A 13,933-nucleotide genomic window follows, 5' to 3' on the forward strand; every position below is an offset into this window, starting at 1 on the left:
CTTGTCAAAAAGTAATTGGATGTAAATGTGAGAATTTTTATTGTTTATATGTCTGCCTTCCAACAGTACCGTGCTGCCTTTATTACAGTAACTTTGTAATAAGTTTTGAAATTAGAAGTTATGAGTCCTCTAACTTTGTCTTTTGCTAGATTGGCTATTCTTTGTTTATGGTATTTCCATATGAATTTTTAGGATCAGATTTTATTTCTGCAAAAAACGCATCTAGGATTTTGGTAGGTAGAATTGCCTTGAACATGCAGAGGAGTTTGGGAAGCATTGCCATATTAACAATATTAAATCTTCTGCTCCATGACTTTTGGTTTATTTTTGTCTTAATTTCTTTCAACAATATTTTATTATTTTAAAAGTATAAATTTGTACTTCTTTTGTTAAATTTATTTCTAAGTGTTTTATTCTTTTTGATTCTATTGTAAATTGAATTGTTTTATTTCATTTTTTGTTCGTTTATTGCTACTGTATAGAATACAGCTGATGTTTGTATATTGGCTTTTATCTTGCAATCTTGCTTAACTCGATTACTAGTTCTAAGAGTTTTTTAGTGGATTCCTTAGGACTTTTGATACATAAGACTGGGTCATCTGCAAATTCAGATAGTTTTACTTCTTTCTTTGCAATCTAAATTCATTTTATTTCTTTTTGTACACTAACTGCACTGGCTAAAACCTCCAGTGTAATGTTGAATTGAAGCAGTTAGAGTGGACATCCTTATAAGGAGGTTTGACCAGATTTTTTACTTTCTATTTTTTTTTTTTTTGTGAGAGAGGAGAAAAACACTGCTTTAACTCTTTCTCCCCAATAAATTAATCCATTTAAATTCAATTAATTTCTTTTAGTATAAAGAAGATAAAATATATCAAGAAAGAATTTAAAACATTTGAAACATCAGATCGGTTTCTAAAAAGTCTTTTATTTTTAGTTTGGTTTAGTTAGGTTAGTAGGCATGGGGCAGAGAAATATACTGAGAATTATATAGTAAATATAAATATTTTCCTATTACCAACAGATACTCATAATAGCAATTTATTTTATTAACTTTTTTGTGTGTATGTGTCTGCACATTTCATAGACAATTTTTTTTCTATTTCACATTAGAAGATTTGAGAAATCATGTAATTCTTTTAATGTTTAATTATTTCTTCTTTCTCAACCCAACCTTCAAATCAGGATGGAGATCCAGTTCGCCCAGGAGTAGCCATGACTGATCTTGCCACTGGCCTGTATGCATATGGAGCTATTATGGCTGGATTGATACAAAAATACAAAACCGGGAAAGGACTGTTCATTGATTGTAACCTACTGTCATCCCAGGTAACAATCCAAATAACATTTCAGATAATGTTATAAAAACTGTGTCTGGGTTATACCTTTTCAGATCAAATTCTGTGGTCACATGTACAAAAACAATACAAAAACCAGCACAACAACAACAAAAACTGTTCTGTTTTGATGTACTTTCTCTCTCTCTCTCTCTCTCTCTCTTTCTTTCTTTCTTTTTGACGGAATTTCGCTCTTGTTGCCCAGGCTGGAGTGCAATGGTGCGATCTCGGCTCACTGCAACCTCCACCTCCTGGGTTCAAACAGTTCTCCTGCCTCAGCCTCCTGAGTAGCTGGGGTTACAGGCATGTGCCACCACGCTCAGCTAATTTCGTATTTTTAGTAGAGATGGGGTTTCTCCATGTTGGTCAGGCTGGTCTTGAACTCCTGACCTCATGTGATTCGCCCACCTTGGCCTCCCAAAGTGCTGGGATTACAGGCATGAGCCACTGTGCCCGGCTCATGTACTTGTTTTCATATTAAAATACACGGACCATGAAGATTTTGTTGTAATGTAGACATCATTGTTGAACTCAAAATTTCCAGGCTGTTTTTACTAGAATGTGTCTGTTGCTTCTTGTAAGACAAGAGATATAGTTGCTTCATATGTACCCTATAACTTCTTTTGACTTGTTTCTTCACCTTTTATGTGCCATGAACTCCTTTGGTAGTTTGGTGAAGTCTGGTCTTTTCCTTGCAATTGTGTTTTTGAACACATAAAATGAGGTACATAGGATTGCAAAAGAAGCCAGTTATATTGAAATATATTCAATGGAAAAATCAATTTTCCATTATTAAAAATATAATATTTTCTAACACATTAAGCCACAATATCTAATAGTGGGTATAACACTATTACAGTTTTGAAGTTGTGTTGAGGATAAATGGTATTTCATGGTATCTGTAGTAATTGTAATATGATACAATTGTAATATGATAATATTTATTCATGATCAAGTCATAGGTACCACTAATACTCTTGTGGTTTGTCACCTACATTTATAATAGAAGAAAATGCTAAATTTTAGTCAGAGGTTGATGAAAATAAAGATATACTTTTGTTTTCACTCGAATTGATGAACTCCCAGAAATCTGTTTATAGACCCTAGATAAAGAATTCCTGGTTTCCGTACTTATCAGTTATGTTGTGCTAAATACTAAACTAGGGGAATAAAAGGGTTAACTCACTGTCAAAATGACATTTTGCCTTCTTTTCACTGGATCAGACCCAGATGCTGTACCATATGTGGAAGTTGATTCTGAATAGATAATTTTTCCGTGATAGAAAAAGAAAATATCTGATTTGTGCATGGAGACATTTTACTGTGGGAAAAACTACTTTCTAGACATAGAGACCCCAGTTGGGAATTTCAGATTTAAAAGGCATACATGGGAAAATAGTAAACTTGGAACACTGCTTTGGATATTTTTTCCTCTTAAGCAAAATTAAGGAGGTATATAGAAATAAAAAACATCAATATAGTTGAAAATGAAATACTACATATGGGTTTTTACATAACAGTAGCTTCGAGTCATAGTCAGAATTTTAATGTTTCTATAAAAAGGTGAAAGAACTCAGTTCAAATGAATGGTTTCACTAATTAAAAAAGAACTACAGATGTTAGTTATGGGAGGGTGTAGAAAGTCTTTTCTTCCCCTAATTCTAAGCTGTAAGGAACCTGAGGTAGGGTAAGCAACTGAATAAAAGTTGCACATCCAATAAGTTTGGAAGCCATGAAGGTTTCATGGGTGTGTAACCTGTGCAGTCATGGGTAGCCCTGGGCTTAGTTAAATGTTCTGCTGTCACTATCTTGAATTTGTTAATAACTTCCACAGGAGGCCCTACAGTTTTTATTTACACGAGGACTCACAGATTATGTAGCAGGTCATGGAGTTGGGACTCTACTTAAGTCTCCTGATTTTTACCTAGATTGCTTTACTCTAATGTGTAAAGAGTATTGTATTGTTTAGATGAGTATTGTAGAGTTTAATTCGCTTCTAGCATCTAACTAGTGGTTCACCATGTGAAGGTGTGTATTTCCCTGGGAGTAAGGGTGGGGAAGGTGGAATCACCACAGGGCCCCTTCAAAGTGAGGGCAAACTCATGCATATACATACAGGTATATAGTCAGTCATTTTTGGGGTGTGTATATGTGTGTGCGTGTCTGTGTCTATTTTTATTGTCCATGTTTCTCCCTGATACTGTAAATTCTATGACGGCTGGGACAATGTTTTTGCTTACAATGGTATCCTCAATGCCCAGCCCAGCCTTTGTCAAAGATTGGTTTTTCCAATTCTTTGAGATCAATGTGAGAACTACTGTTACCAATGGGAATGTCTCGTAACCCTTAGGGAACCCAGGGAAGATGAGAAAAGATGGTAAACCATTAGAATTACGATAAGTACTCAATAAACAGCTAATGATGAGATTATTTGTTTTTGGCAAACACAGTAGCAGTGATTTGGTCTGTTGTACTACAGTTAACTCAGATTGCTAAAATTAGTGTATTTCAGTCACATTAACTATCTTTCTTTTTTTCTTTTTCTGTAACCTAAGCTGGAGTGCAGTGATGTGATCTCAGCTCACTGCAACCTACGACTCCCAGGTTCAAGCGCTTCTTGTGCCTTAGCCTCCTGAGTAATGGGGACTACAGGCGCGTGTCAAAACTCCTGGCTAATGTTTTTTTTTTTTTTGGTAGAGATGGGGTTTCACCATGTTGGCCAGGCTGGTCTTGAACTCCTGACCTTGTCACCTGCCTTGGCTTCCCAAAGTGCTGGGATTATAGTTGTGAGCCACTGCACCCAGCCAGAGCCACTGTGCTGAGCAAGAGTTCTGTTTCTTTATCCATAAATTCTAATAGGTGATGGTCTTTTAAGGCAAAGAATATGTCTCTTCATAGACTTGCTACAGCTGCCCCATTCAGAATAGCTTCTGGACTGTGAGTAGTGGTTAGAGAACTTCAAAAGGCAGTTGTAACAGATAATTTATTCTACAGCTTACCTGAAGTGCAAGGCAATGCGTGGTAAGAACTTTTTCACTCTCTGGATTCACTGCATCCTGAGCTCTGTTTTTCTCTGTTTGCTTCTGCTTTATTTCTTGTCTCTGTCCTCCCTTTCTTATCATGTGCCCTTCTCTAGCTTGGGCATCTCTTTTCTCTTCTTTGTCTCTCTCGTCTTTCTTTACTTTTCCTGTTTTCCTTTTTCCTCTATGCTGTCGACCTTCTTCCCTCTCCCTCCCTTTTATCCATCCTTCCTTATGTGGAACTAAGGTTGTAGCAGTTTTGGTTTCAGATCTTGCATTTTTTTTTTTTTTTTTTAAGGAGATACGGTCTCGTGCTTTTGTCTAGGTTGGAATGCAGTGGTGTGATGATAACTCACTGCAACCTCGAACTCCTGGACTCAAACAATCTTCCTTCCTCAGCCTCCCTAGTAGTTGGGACTACAGGCGTATGACATTATGCCTGGCTAATTTATGTATATATATATATATATATTTTAGAGATTGGGGGATCTGACTGTGTTGTCCAGGCTAGTCTCGAACTCTTGGCCTTAAGGGATCTTCCTGCCTTGGCCTCCGAACATGCTGGTATTACAGGTGTGAGTCACTGCATCCAGCCAGATCTTACATTCTTATACCATATTATTCCAAAAAGTTTCAGAATCTTACAGTAGTTCCTATGAGAGATAAAGGAAGTTCCCTTTCCTAGAAGTCCCAGAAAGCAAGAACATAATTTCACTGGTTTAAGTGACCATTCCTAAACTGATAAGTGGGGCCTGAAAGACAGAACACACTGAGTGGCTTAAGCGATTCCTGATACTAGAGATGGGGTTAACTCCACCCAAACCGTATGGCTGAGACTGGGGGACAGGTGATTCCTCCAAAGAATGGTATGGTTATTTTTTGGCCAGAAGAGAGCAAAATGGATGCTGGGGAAGCAATCCACAAATATTTACTCTCCTAATGTAGAGGGTTGTTTTTAGGATCTAATGCAATAAAGGATGTGAAAAATACTTTGTAAATCAGAAAGTATGATGATGACAAGCATTAATTTTATTCGGTTATTGAAAAAATAATTCAATGTTAGTAATGTGCTGAGATTAAAAAGTTGACTAATAACATAATTTTATCATACTTATTATAACTTTTCATAATAGATAAACCTTGACTGACTTCAATTTGTCTTTCAATTTAAGATAACACTTATAAATTCTAGATCCAAAAACCAACCACAACATGGTTAAAATCTGTTTTATGTAAATAAGGAGTGCTATTTCTAGGTACTTTTTAAAAAGCATAACAGGAAACTTCGCCTTTTTTTAAATTAAAAAAGGTATTCTTTTTTTGGATATAAATGTTCACCTGCATTAAGCAGATAACATTTGAACTTAATTTCAGCTGCCTGGAAAATGAATAAATTTCATGCAGTAGTAAAAAACACAGTTTTCTACTCATTTTGATTATATTATATAGAATGACAAATGATTATAACATTGAACGTTAGTTGCTAAAAATGAAATTGTTATACTCCTCTTAAAAGTGATCTAGTGTAAAAAAGACAATTTACACCCAGTTGGAATAGTAGCTGATTATTAACTCAGAAACGATTGCCTCAGCCACAACAAAACCATTTCAAGTAGTTCATTGTAGAGACATGACAATTACCAGGATGTGGTTTGTAGTGGGCACCACATTTTTTATAGTTTTAAGGCTATAACTTTTAACCCTTTTCAAAAATTCTTTTGATTTTTTTTTTAGTCTGAATATGATTTAAATTTGTCTAGTCAAGACAACTAACATCAGCATCTAAACAGTGTTCTCTAGATGATATTGGTAAATAACAAGGAAGTGGGTTTGGATGTGGTTCTACTTACTCTGTTGCTCTATTCTTCTGTTGTGGCTTACAGAAATATCTTTTGGAAGTTTTAATATCCTTCCTGTACTTAATTGCAACCAAGTTCCCTTAATTACTACTACAATGAGTTAGTTTTTTTTAGCACCATAATTATTTTCACATATAGAATGTTTTGTTACTTTTGATGTCACTATCCTTTACTCACATATGTACATTGATCGTATTATATGAACATATTCAAGTAGATACAATTTTAATTCTTATCATTTTGACTGATAAACTTTTGAATCTCACATAAGTATAGTAATCTAAAATTCATTGTTTTGTGTCCTTAGATATACCTGTGTTTCTAGCTTTTTAAAACAACTCTATAGCTTTTTTTAAACAATTTTATTGAGGTATATATTACATATCATAAATATTACAACTTAATGATTTTAGTAAGTTTAGTGAGTTATGTAACCATCACTATTAATAGATCAGGTTTTCATAAGTACCCGTATTGTTACTTCTGGTGCAGGTTTGCCTATGAGGCTAGAATGGACAAGTTTTGACTGGGGAGAGGTCTGGGACTAGGCTGACTTAGAAGAAGGGGCCCATTATGACTTCTCTGGGCCCTGGGAACTTTTGCCTTTGTGGGTCCTTTCCTTCATAAAAATATTAAAAATTATATTCTATAACTGCATTGGTATAACGATGAAGATAATTCATTATTCTGCATTTATTATTATTACACTTTTTTTCTGATTTTAAATGAAATGAAAATTGCAACATTTTTGTGTATACTTAAAGTATTGTGGGTCTTAAGCATTGTGCCTACTGTGCCTAATTGATAGATCAGCTCTAGAAGAATTTCCTTGAGAAAAGCCTGTGAATGTACAAATCTGTGAGGAAAGCAGTTGTGTATCCAGGAAGGAAGTAGAGCTAAAAGCTGAGATTGTGTTGAAGCATGAGTATAGGAGGAAAAAGTAAAGAGGCAGCACAGTCTATGACTAAGGAAATTAAGAGAACTCCTCAAAGGAAGTTTTGTTTTTTCTTCCTTTGAGGGAGAAGGAAAAATAGAAGGTTATAGCAGAAAGTTTGGTATGATACTAGCTGTGGGCTTGTAATATGTAGTTTTTATTGTGTTGAGGTACATTCCTTCTATACCTAATTTATTGTAAGTTTTTATCATGAGAAGATGTTGAATATTGCTAAATGCTTTTTCTGTATTCACTGAGACAATAATATAATTTTTATCTTTCATTCTGTTAATGAATCCAAAGCAGTCTCAGGTAAAAAACACAAAGCTGGAGGTGTCATACTTCTTGATTTCAAAATATAATACAAAGCTATTGTAATCAAAACAGCATGCTGTTGGCATAAAGACAGATAGGTAGACCAAAGGAACAGCACAGAAAGCTCAGAAATAAATACACACAGTTATGGTCAATTGATTTTTTGTTTGTTTGTTTGTTTTTGTTGTTTTTTGCAGACAGGGTGTCAATCTGTCACCCAGGCTGTCCAGTTTAGCAGCACAATCTCACTGCAATCTCTGCCTCCCAGGTTCAAATGACTCTCCTGCCTCAGCCTCCCAAGTAGCTGGGATTGTAGGCACGAACCGCCATGCCCAGCTACTTTTCGTATTTTTAGTAGAGACAGGGTTTCACCATGCTGGCCAGGCTGTTCTCGAACTCCTGACCTCAAGAGTGCTGGGATTACAGGCACGAGCCACCCCACCCAGCCTGAATATCCAGTTTTACCAATACAATTTATTGGCAAGGCTGTACTTTCCCTATTGTGTATTGTGGCACCTTTGTCAAAGATCAATTGACTGGCCAGGTGCAGTGGCTCATGCATGTAATCCCAGCACTTTGGGAGGCTAAGGTGGGGGAATCATTTGAGGTCAGAAGTTTGAGAGCAACTTGGCCAACCTAGTGAAAATCCATCTCTACTAAAAGTAAAAAAATTAGCTGGTCGTGGTGGCATGTGCCTGTAGTCCCAGCTACTTGGGAGACTGAGGCAGAAGAATCTCTTGAACCTGGGACGTGGAAGTTACAGTGAGCTGAGGTTGTGCCAGTGCACTCCAGTCTGGGTGACAGAGCTAGACTCTGTCTCAAAAATACCAAAACAAACAAACAAACAAACAAAAAAAACAAACTGGATATTCAGATGCAAAAGAATGAGGTTGGACTGTTACCTTACACTATATACAAAAATCAACTTAAAATGGATTAAAAGGGCCAGTGCAATGGCCTGTAATCCCAGCATGCAGGAGTATCACTTGAGGCCAGGAGTTTGGGACCAGCCTGGGCAATAATAATGAGACCCTATCTGTACAAAAAAATATAAAAATTACCCGGGCATGGTTGTGAGCATCTGCAATCCCACCTCCTTGGGAGGCTGAGGTAGGAGAATTGCTTGAGCCCAGGAATTAGAGGTTACATAGAATTGTGAGCATGCTGCTGAACTCCAGCCTGGGCAACAGAGTGAGACCCTGTCTCTAAATGTAAATAAATAGGTAATATGGATTAGAGACTGAAACATAAGACCTAAACTGTTAGACTATGAGAATAAAACATAGGGAAATAGCTACTTGACATTTTTTTTTGGTGAAGATATTTGGATATGAGCCCAAAAAGCACAGGCAATGAAAGCAAAACTAGACAAATGAGATTGCATCAAACTAAACAGTTTCTGCACAGCAAAGGAAACAATCAACAGAGTGAAGAGACAACTTACAGAATGGGAGAAAATTTTTGCAAAGCATATATCTGATAAGGGGTTATTATCCAAAATATATAAGGAACCCAAACAGTTCAATAGCAAGGAAAACAAATAACCCCATTAAAAATTGGGCAAATGACCATTTGAATAGACATTTCTTTCTTTCTTTTTTTTTTTTTGAGATGGATTCTTGCTCTGTCACCCAGGCCGGTGTGCAGTGGTGCCATCTCAGCTCACTGCAACCTCCGCCTCCCGGGTTCAAGAAATTCTTCTGCCTCAGCCCCCAAAGTAGCTGGGATTATAGCTGCGGGACACCATGCCCAGCTAATTTTTGTATTTTTGGTAGAGATGGGGTTTCATCATGTTGACCAGGCTGGTCTTAAACTCTTGACCTCAGGTGATCCACCCTCCTCGGCCTTCCAAAATGCTGGGATTGTAGGTGTGAGCCACTGCCCCTGGCCAGACATTTCTTGAAACAAGACATACAAGTGGCCAACAAGTATTTGAAAAAATGTCCAACACCATGAATTATCAGGGAAAATGCAAAATAAAACCACAACCTCAAACTTGTTAGAATTGCTATTATCAGCAAGACAGATAATAACAAGTGTTGGCAAGAGTGTGGAGAAAAAGGAACACTTACACACTATTAGTGGGAATGTAAATTAGTATAGCCATTATGGAAAGCAGTATGGGGGTTCCTTAAAAGAATTAAAAATAGAACTACCATATGATCTAACAATCCCACTTCTGAGAATATATCAAAGGTGAGAAAATCAGTATGCTGAATAAATATATGCATTCCCATGTTCACTGCAGCATTGGAATCAATCTAAATGTTAATCATCAGATGAATAGATAAAGAAATGTGTTATATTTACACAATGTAATATGGTTCAGTCTTAAAAATGAAGAAAATCCTATCATTTGCAACAAGACATATGAACCTGCAGGACTAAGTGATATAAGTCAGGCACAGAAAGAAAAATATCACATGGTCTTGTATATATGTGGAATCTGAAAAAGTTGAAGTCATAGAGGCAGAGACTAGAATGGTGGTTGCCAGGGGCTGGGGGTTGGAGGTAGGGGCAGGGGGAGGTGATGGTCAAAGAGGGCAAAGTTTCAGTTAGATGAGATGAATAAGTTCTGGAGATCTATTGTACAGCAAGGTGACTAGAGTTAATAATAATGTGTACTTTAAATTTCCTAAGAGATTAGATCTTAAATGTTCTTATCATAAAAACACAAATATATGAGGTGATGGACAGACATGGTGGTTTATGCCTGTAATCCTAGTGCTTTGGGAGGCTGAGGAGGATGGATCACTTGAGATCAGGAGTTCGAGACCAGCCTGGCCAACCTGGTGAAACCCCATCTCTACTAAAAATACAAAAATTAGCCAGTTGTGGTGGCGGGCACCTGTAATCCCAGCTACTCTGGAGGCTGAGGCAGGAGAATTGCTTGAACCTGGGAGACAGCAGTTGCATTGAGCCGAGATTGCACCACTGAACTCCAGCCTAGATAACAGAGCGAGACTCCATCTCCAAAAAAAAAAAAAAAAAAAAAAAAAATGAGATGTGTATGTTAACTAGCTTGATTTAATCATCTCACAGTGTGTTCATAGATCAAAACATTATATGTACTATCAATATTTATAATTTTATTTTCAATTAAATCAAAAATCATCAATTTAAAACATTGAAAAAAAGGATCTGTTATTAAGATGAGTAATTCGGAAGTTAAACCAAAAAAGGAAAAATCAGATTATTTCCAAAGACAGCTCTAAAGAATTTTTGATACTCTATCATTTTATGTTGCTGTAATGCTATTGGTTAGGTTAAATGCAAATTGACTTCAATACAAAATATGGTTTGTTGTCTTCTTGAGGAAAACTGAGTGAAACGTAAGTGAATTGGGAACATGCTCTGGTTTTGTATACTGAAGTCATTAGTTATATTCGTGGGCATTGCATATTTTTATATGATATGAACTAAAAAGGAGAGTCAGGTCTTCAACTTGTAATAATTGATAATTACTAGTGGGAGGGTACCCCAAAGGAAAAAAGAATACAATGGGGAGACATATTTTATGGTGATGTAACTTAATTTTCTTATTAGACGCTTAAAAACACTTTGGAGCTTTCAAATGTTGTAAAACAATAGAAAAATAGTTGAGTTCAAGACATAAAAGAAATAGGAATAGAAAGATCTATTGATGTTAACATGTATTTCCTGAATTTAGATTTTGTCCTTGCAGAACCTAGTAGAATCATGAATTTATGGACTATTCCTAAAGCTGTGTTTAATGATATCGGAATCATCTATATTGTCTACTTTTAGAGTTAGAACAATTTGTTTTTGTTACTAAGTTAATTAATTTCACCTTTATCTTTGCATTTTCTCAGGTCAGGGAATTTTTTATTTTATTTACTTATTTATTTATTTTCTTGTTTCTTTTTCTATTTTTGTGAGGGGCAGGAATTTTATTTAGAATGAAATGTTGCCATCATGTCCTTGTTTATTGGCTAATCAATGGTCACTATTTACCCATCTTAATTTATGGACCATGTCTGTAAACTAGATCATGTCTCTTTGGTCCCAACTATTATGGCATCATTGTAGCTAAATGATAAATAAACCATCTGCATCAAGCATCGTGGTTTCATTAGGCCCACGTGGATAATCCAGGATAATCTCCCATCTCAAGATATTTAATTTAATCACATCTGTGATGTTCCCCTTACCATGTAAGGTGGCATATTCATAGGTTCTGGGAATAAGGACATTGACATCTTTTGGAGACTATTTTCAGCCTACCACGGGTGGTAATATGGAAGGAGGAAAGAGTAGACATAGTAGTGGTTAAACATTGTAGAACATGTCAAGCTTTCTCCTGCTTCAGGCCTTTACATTTATTGTTTGGTGTGACTGACTGAAAGCCTTCTCCTAGCAGTTGTGATTGGTACTAAATCTGGCCATTTCTTCATACTCCTGTGAAGAATAAACATTGGGTGTGACATTTCAAATAATAACCCTATGTCCTTTAGTTAGTAGGTCCATTCAAAGTAAGGAATCAGTAACAGGCTGGTTTTTGTTTGTTTGGTTGGTTGGGAAAGAGGGACTTTCTTGGCAGGACATTGGGCCAAGCCTGTAGAGCAGGAGTTGACTACTAGTGCTGTTTTGGTGGAATGGTAGTAGAAGCAACACAAGACTGCAGACAGCTTTAATCTTTGTCACTTGGACCCTGACTGGAGGGTGGTATTGAGAAGGTTGACATGACTTCTGGAAAAGAGTGCTGTGATTATTATCCTTGTCTGCCAAGGTGCAACCCTGGGAGGGTGCTATAAGTTTGCTGATCTTGGCATAGGTGCTGCATTACATAGGTTGTTTATATTCTCTAAAGTTGAATTATTGTGATAAGTGTTGAGCAATAGAACTTAATGTGATGATCATATGTTTAATTTTTTTTAATCTTACAACCTTTCTGGGCTCATTATTTAGTTCTAAGAGTATTTTAGTGGGTTCCGTAGGATTTTTCCTATGTGAGATTACATCATCTGCAAAATAAGATAGTTTTGCTTTTTTCCTTTCCAATCTGAGTGCACTGTATTTCTTTTTCTTGCCTGATTGCCCTGGACAGAATTCTAGTACAATGTTGAATGGAAGTGGCAAGAGCAGGCATCCTTTTCTTGTTCTTTATCTCAAGGGAAAACATTTCAGTCTTTCACCATTATGTATGATGTTAGCTGTGTTTTTTTCCATGATACTCTTTTTTATTATTTTTTTTAAGTCAAGGTCTCTCTCTGGCACCCAGGCTGGAATGCAGTGGCATGATCATGGCTCACTGCGGTCTTGAACTCCCAGGCTCAAGCAATCCCCCACCTCAGCCCCCTGAGTATCTGGGACTACAGGCATATGCCATCATGCTCAGCTAAATTTTTTTGAATTTTAGTAGAGATGGGCTCTCACTATGTTGTCCATGTTGGTCTCAAACTCCTGAGCTCAAGTGATCCTCCTATCTTGGCCTTCCAAAGTGCTGGGATTACAGGCATGAGCCATAGTGCCTGGCCTTCCTTGATACTCTTTAACAGGTCAAGAAAATACCCTCTGCTCCTAGTTTACTGACTGTTTTTATCATGAAAGAGTGTTGAATTTTGGCAAATGCTATTTCTGTGACTGCTGACATGATGATTTGTTTTGTGTCACTTATCCCATTTATATGTTATTTGGTTATTGATTGATTAACAATTGACATTGATTTTTGTATATTGAACCAATCTTTCAACCCTTGGAAAATTTTCAATTGGTCAAGTTGTATGATCCTTTGTATATATTGCTGTACTCAGTATGCTAGTATGTTGCTGAGGATTCTTAGGTTTATATTCATAAGGGATATTGGTTTTTATGGTCTGTAGTTTTCTTATGATGTTTTTGTTAGTTTTTGGTGTCTGAGTAACATTTGCTTCATAGAAAGAGTTGAAAAGTATTCCCTCCTCGCCTGGCTTTTAGAAGAGTTTGTGAAGAATTAGTACTAATTTTTCTTTTATTGTTTGGTAGAATTCATTAGTGAAGCTGAAAAAAAAAGAAAAGAAAGCCTGGGTTTTCCCCCCACTAAACTTTAAACTCATTCTGCTGACTTTTGTGGTTGCTAGGCTGCTAGTATTTAGTTTCTCATGAGGCTGTTGGTTCTCAAGCCTGGTAGAAGTGGATTTTAATATGGCAAGTTAAGACGTCACAAAGCTTGCTGGTCTTATTAAAATTCAGGTTTTTTTTTTTTCCTTGGATAAAAACTCATCAGTTGTTGCAAGAGTTAATTTCAAGAGTTTTCAAAAATTTGATTTTGAGAATTTTTGCCAATGTTCTTGTCGCTTTTATGGCAGAAGACTTTATTTCATCTTTTTTGAGTGTGCTTATTCCCCACATGTATAATTTAAAATTCCCTATTAGCCCTGTTAAAAAAATAAACAGGAACAGATGAGATTAATTTTGATTATATATTTTATTCAACCAAATATGTCCAAAATATTTTCCTTTCAAAAT

At 36.3% G+C, this 13,933-nt stretch overlaps 1 protein-coding gene across 3 annotated transcripts in view; it reads left to right on the top strand.

Annotated features, from left to right (window-relative positions):
* The window catches only part of SUGCT (succinyl-CoA:glutarate-CoA transferase), a 740,869-nt gene that overhangs the window by 127,601 nt on the left and 599,335 nt on the right, over positions 1-13,933 (top strand). For all 3 annotated transcript variants that reach the window (XM_023226370.2, XM_023226372.3, XM_023226369.2), the window contains exon 8: positions 1,186-1,329. In XM_023226370.2, coding sequence (XP_023082138.1) covers positions 1,186-1,329 — 144 coding nt within the window. The remainder of the gene's footprint in view (positions 1-1,185; positions 1,330-13,933) is intronic.

The sequence above is a fragment of the Piliocolobus tephrosceles genome, chromosome 8 (genome assembly GCF_002776525.5).
Source record: "Piliocolobus tephrosceles isolate RC106 chromosome 8, ASM277652v3, whole genome shotgun sequence".
NCBI lineage: Eukaryota > Metazoa > Chordata > Mammalia > Primates > Cercopithecidae > Piliocolobus > Piliocolobus tephrosceles.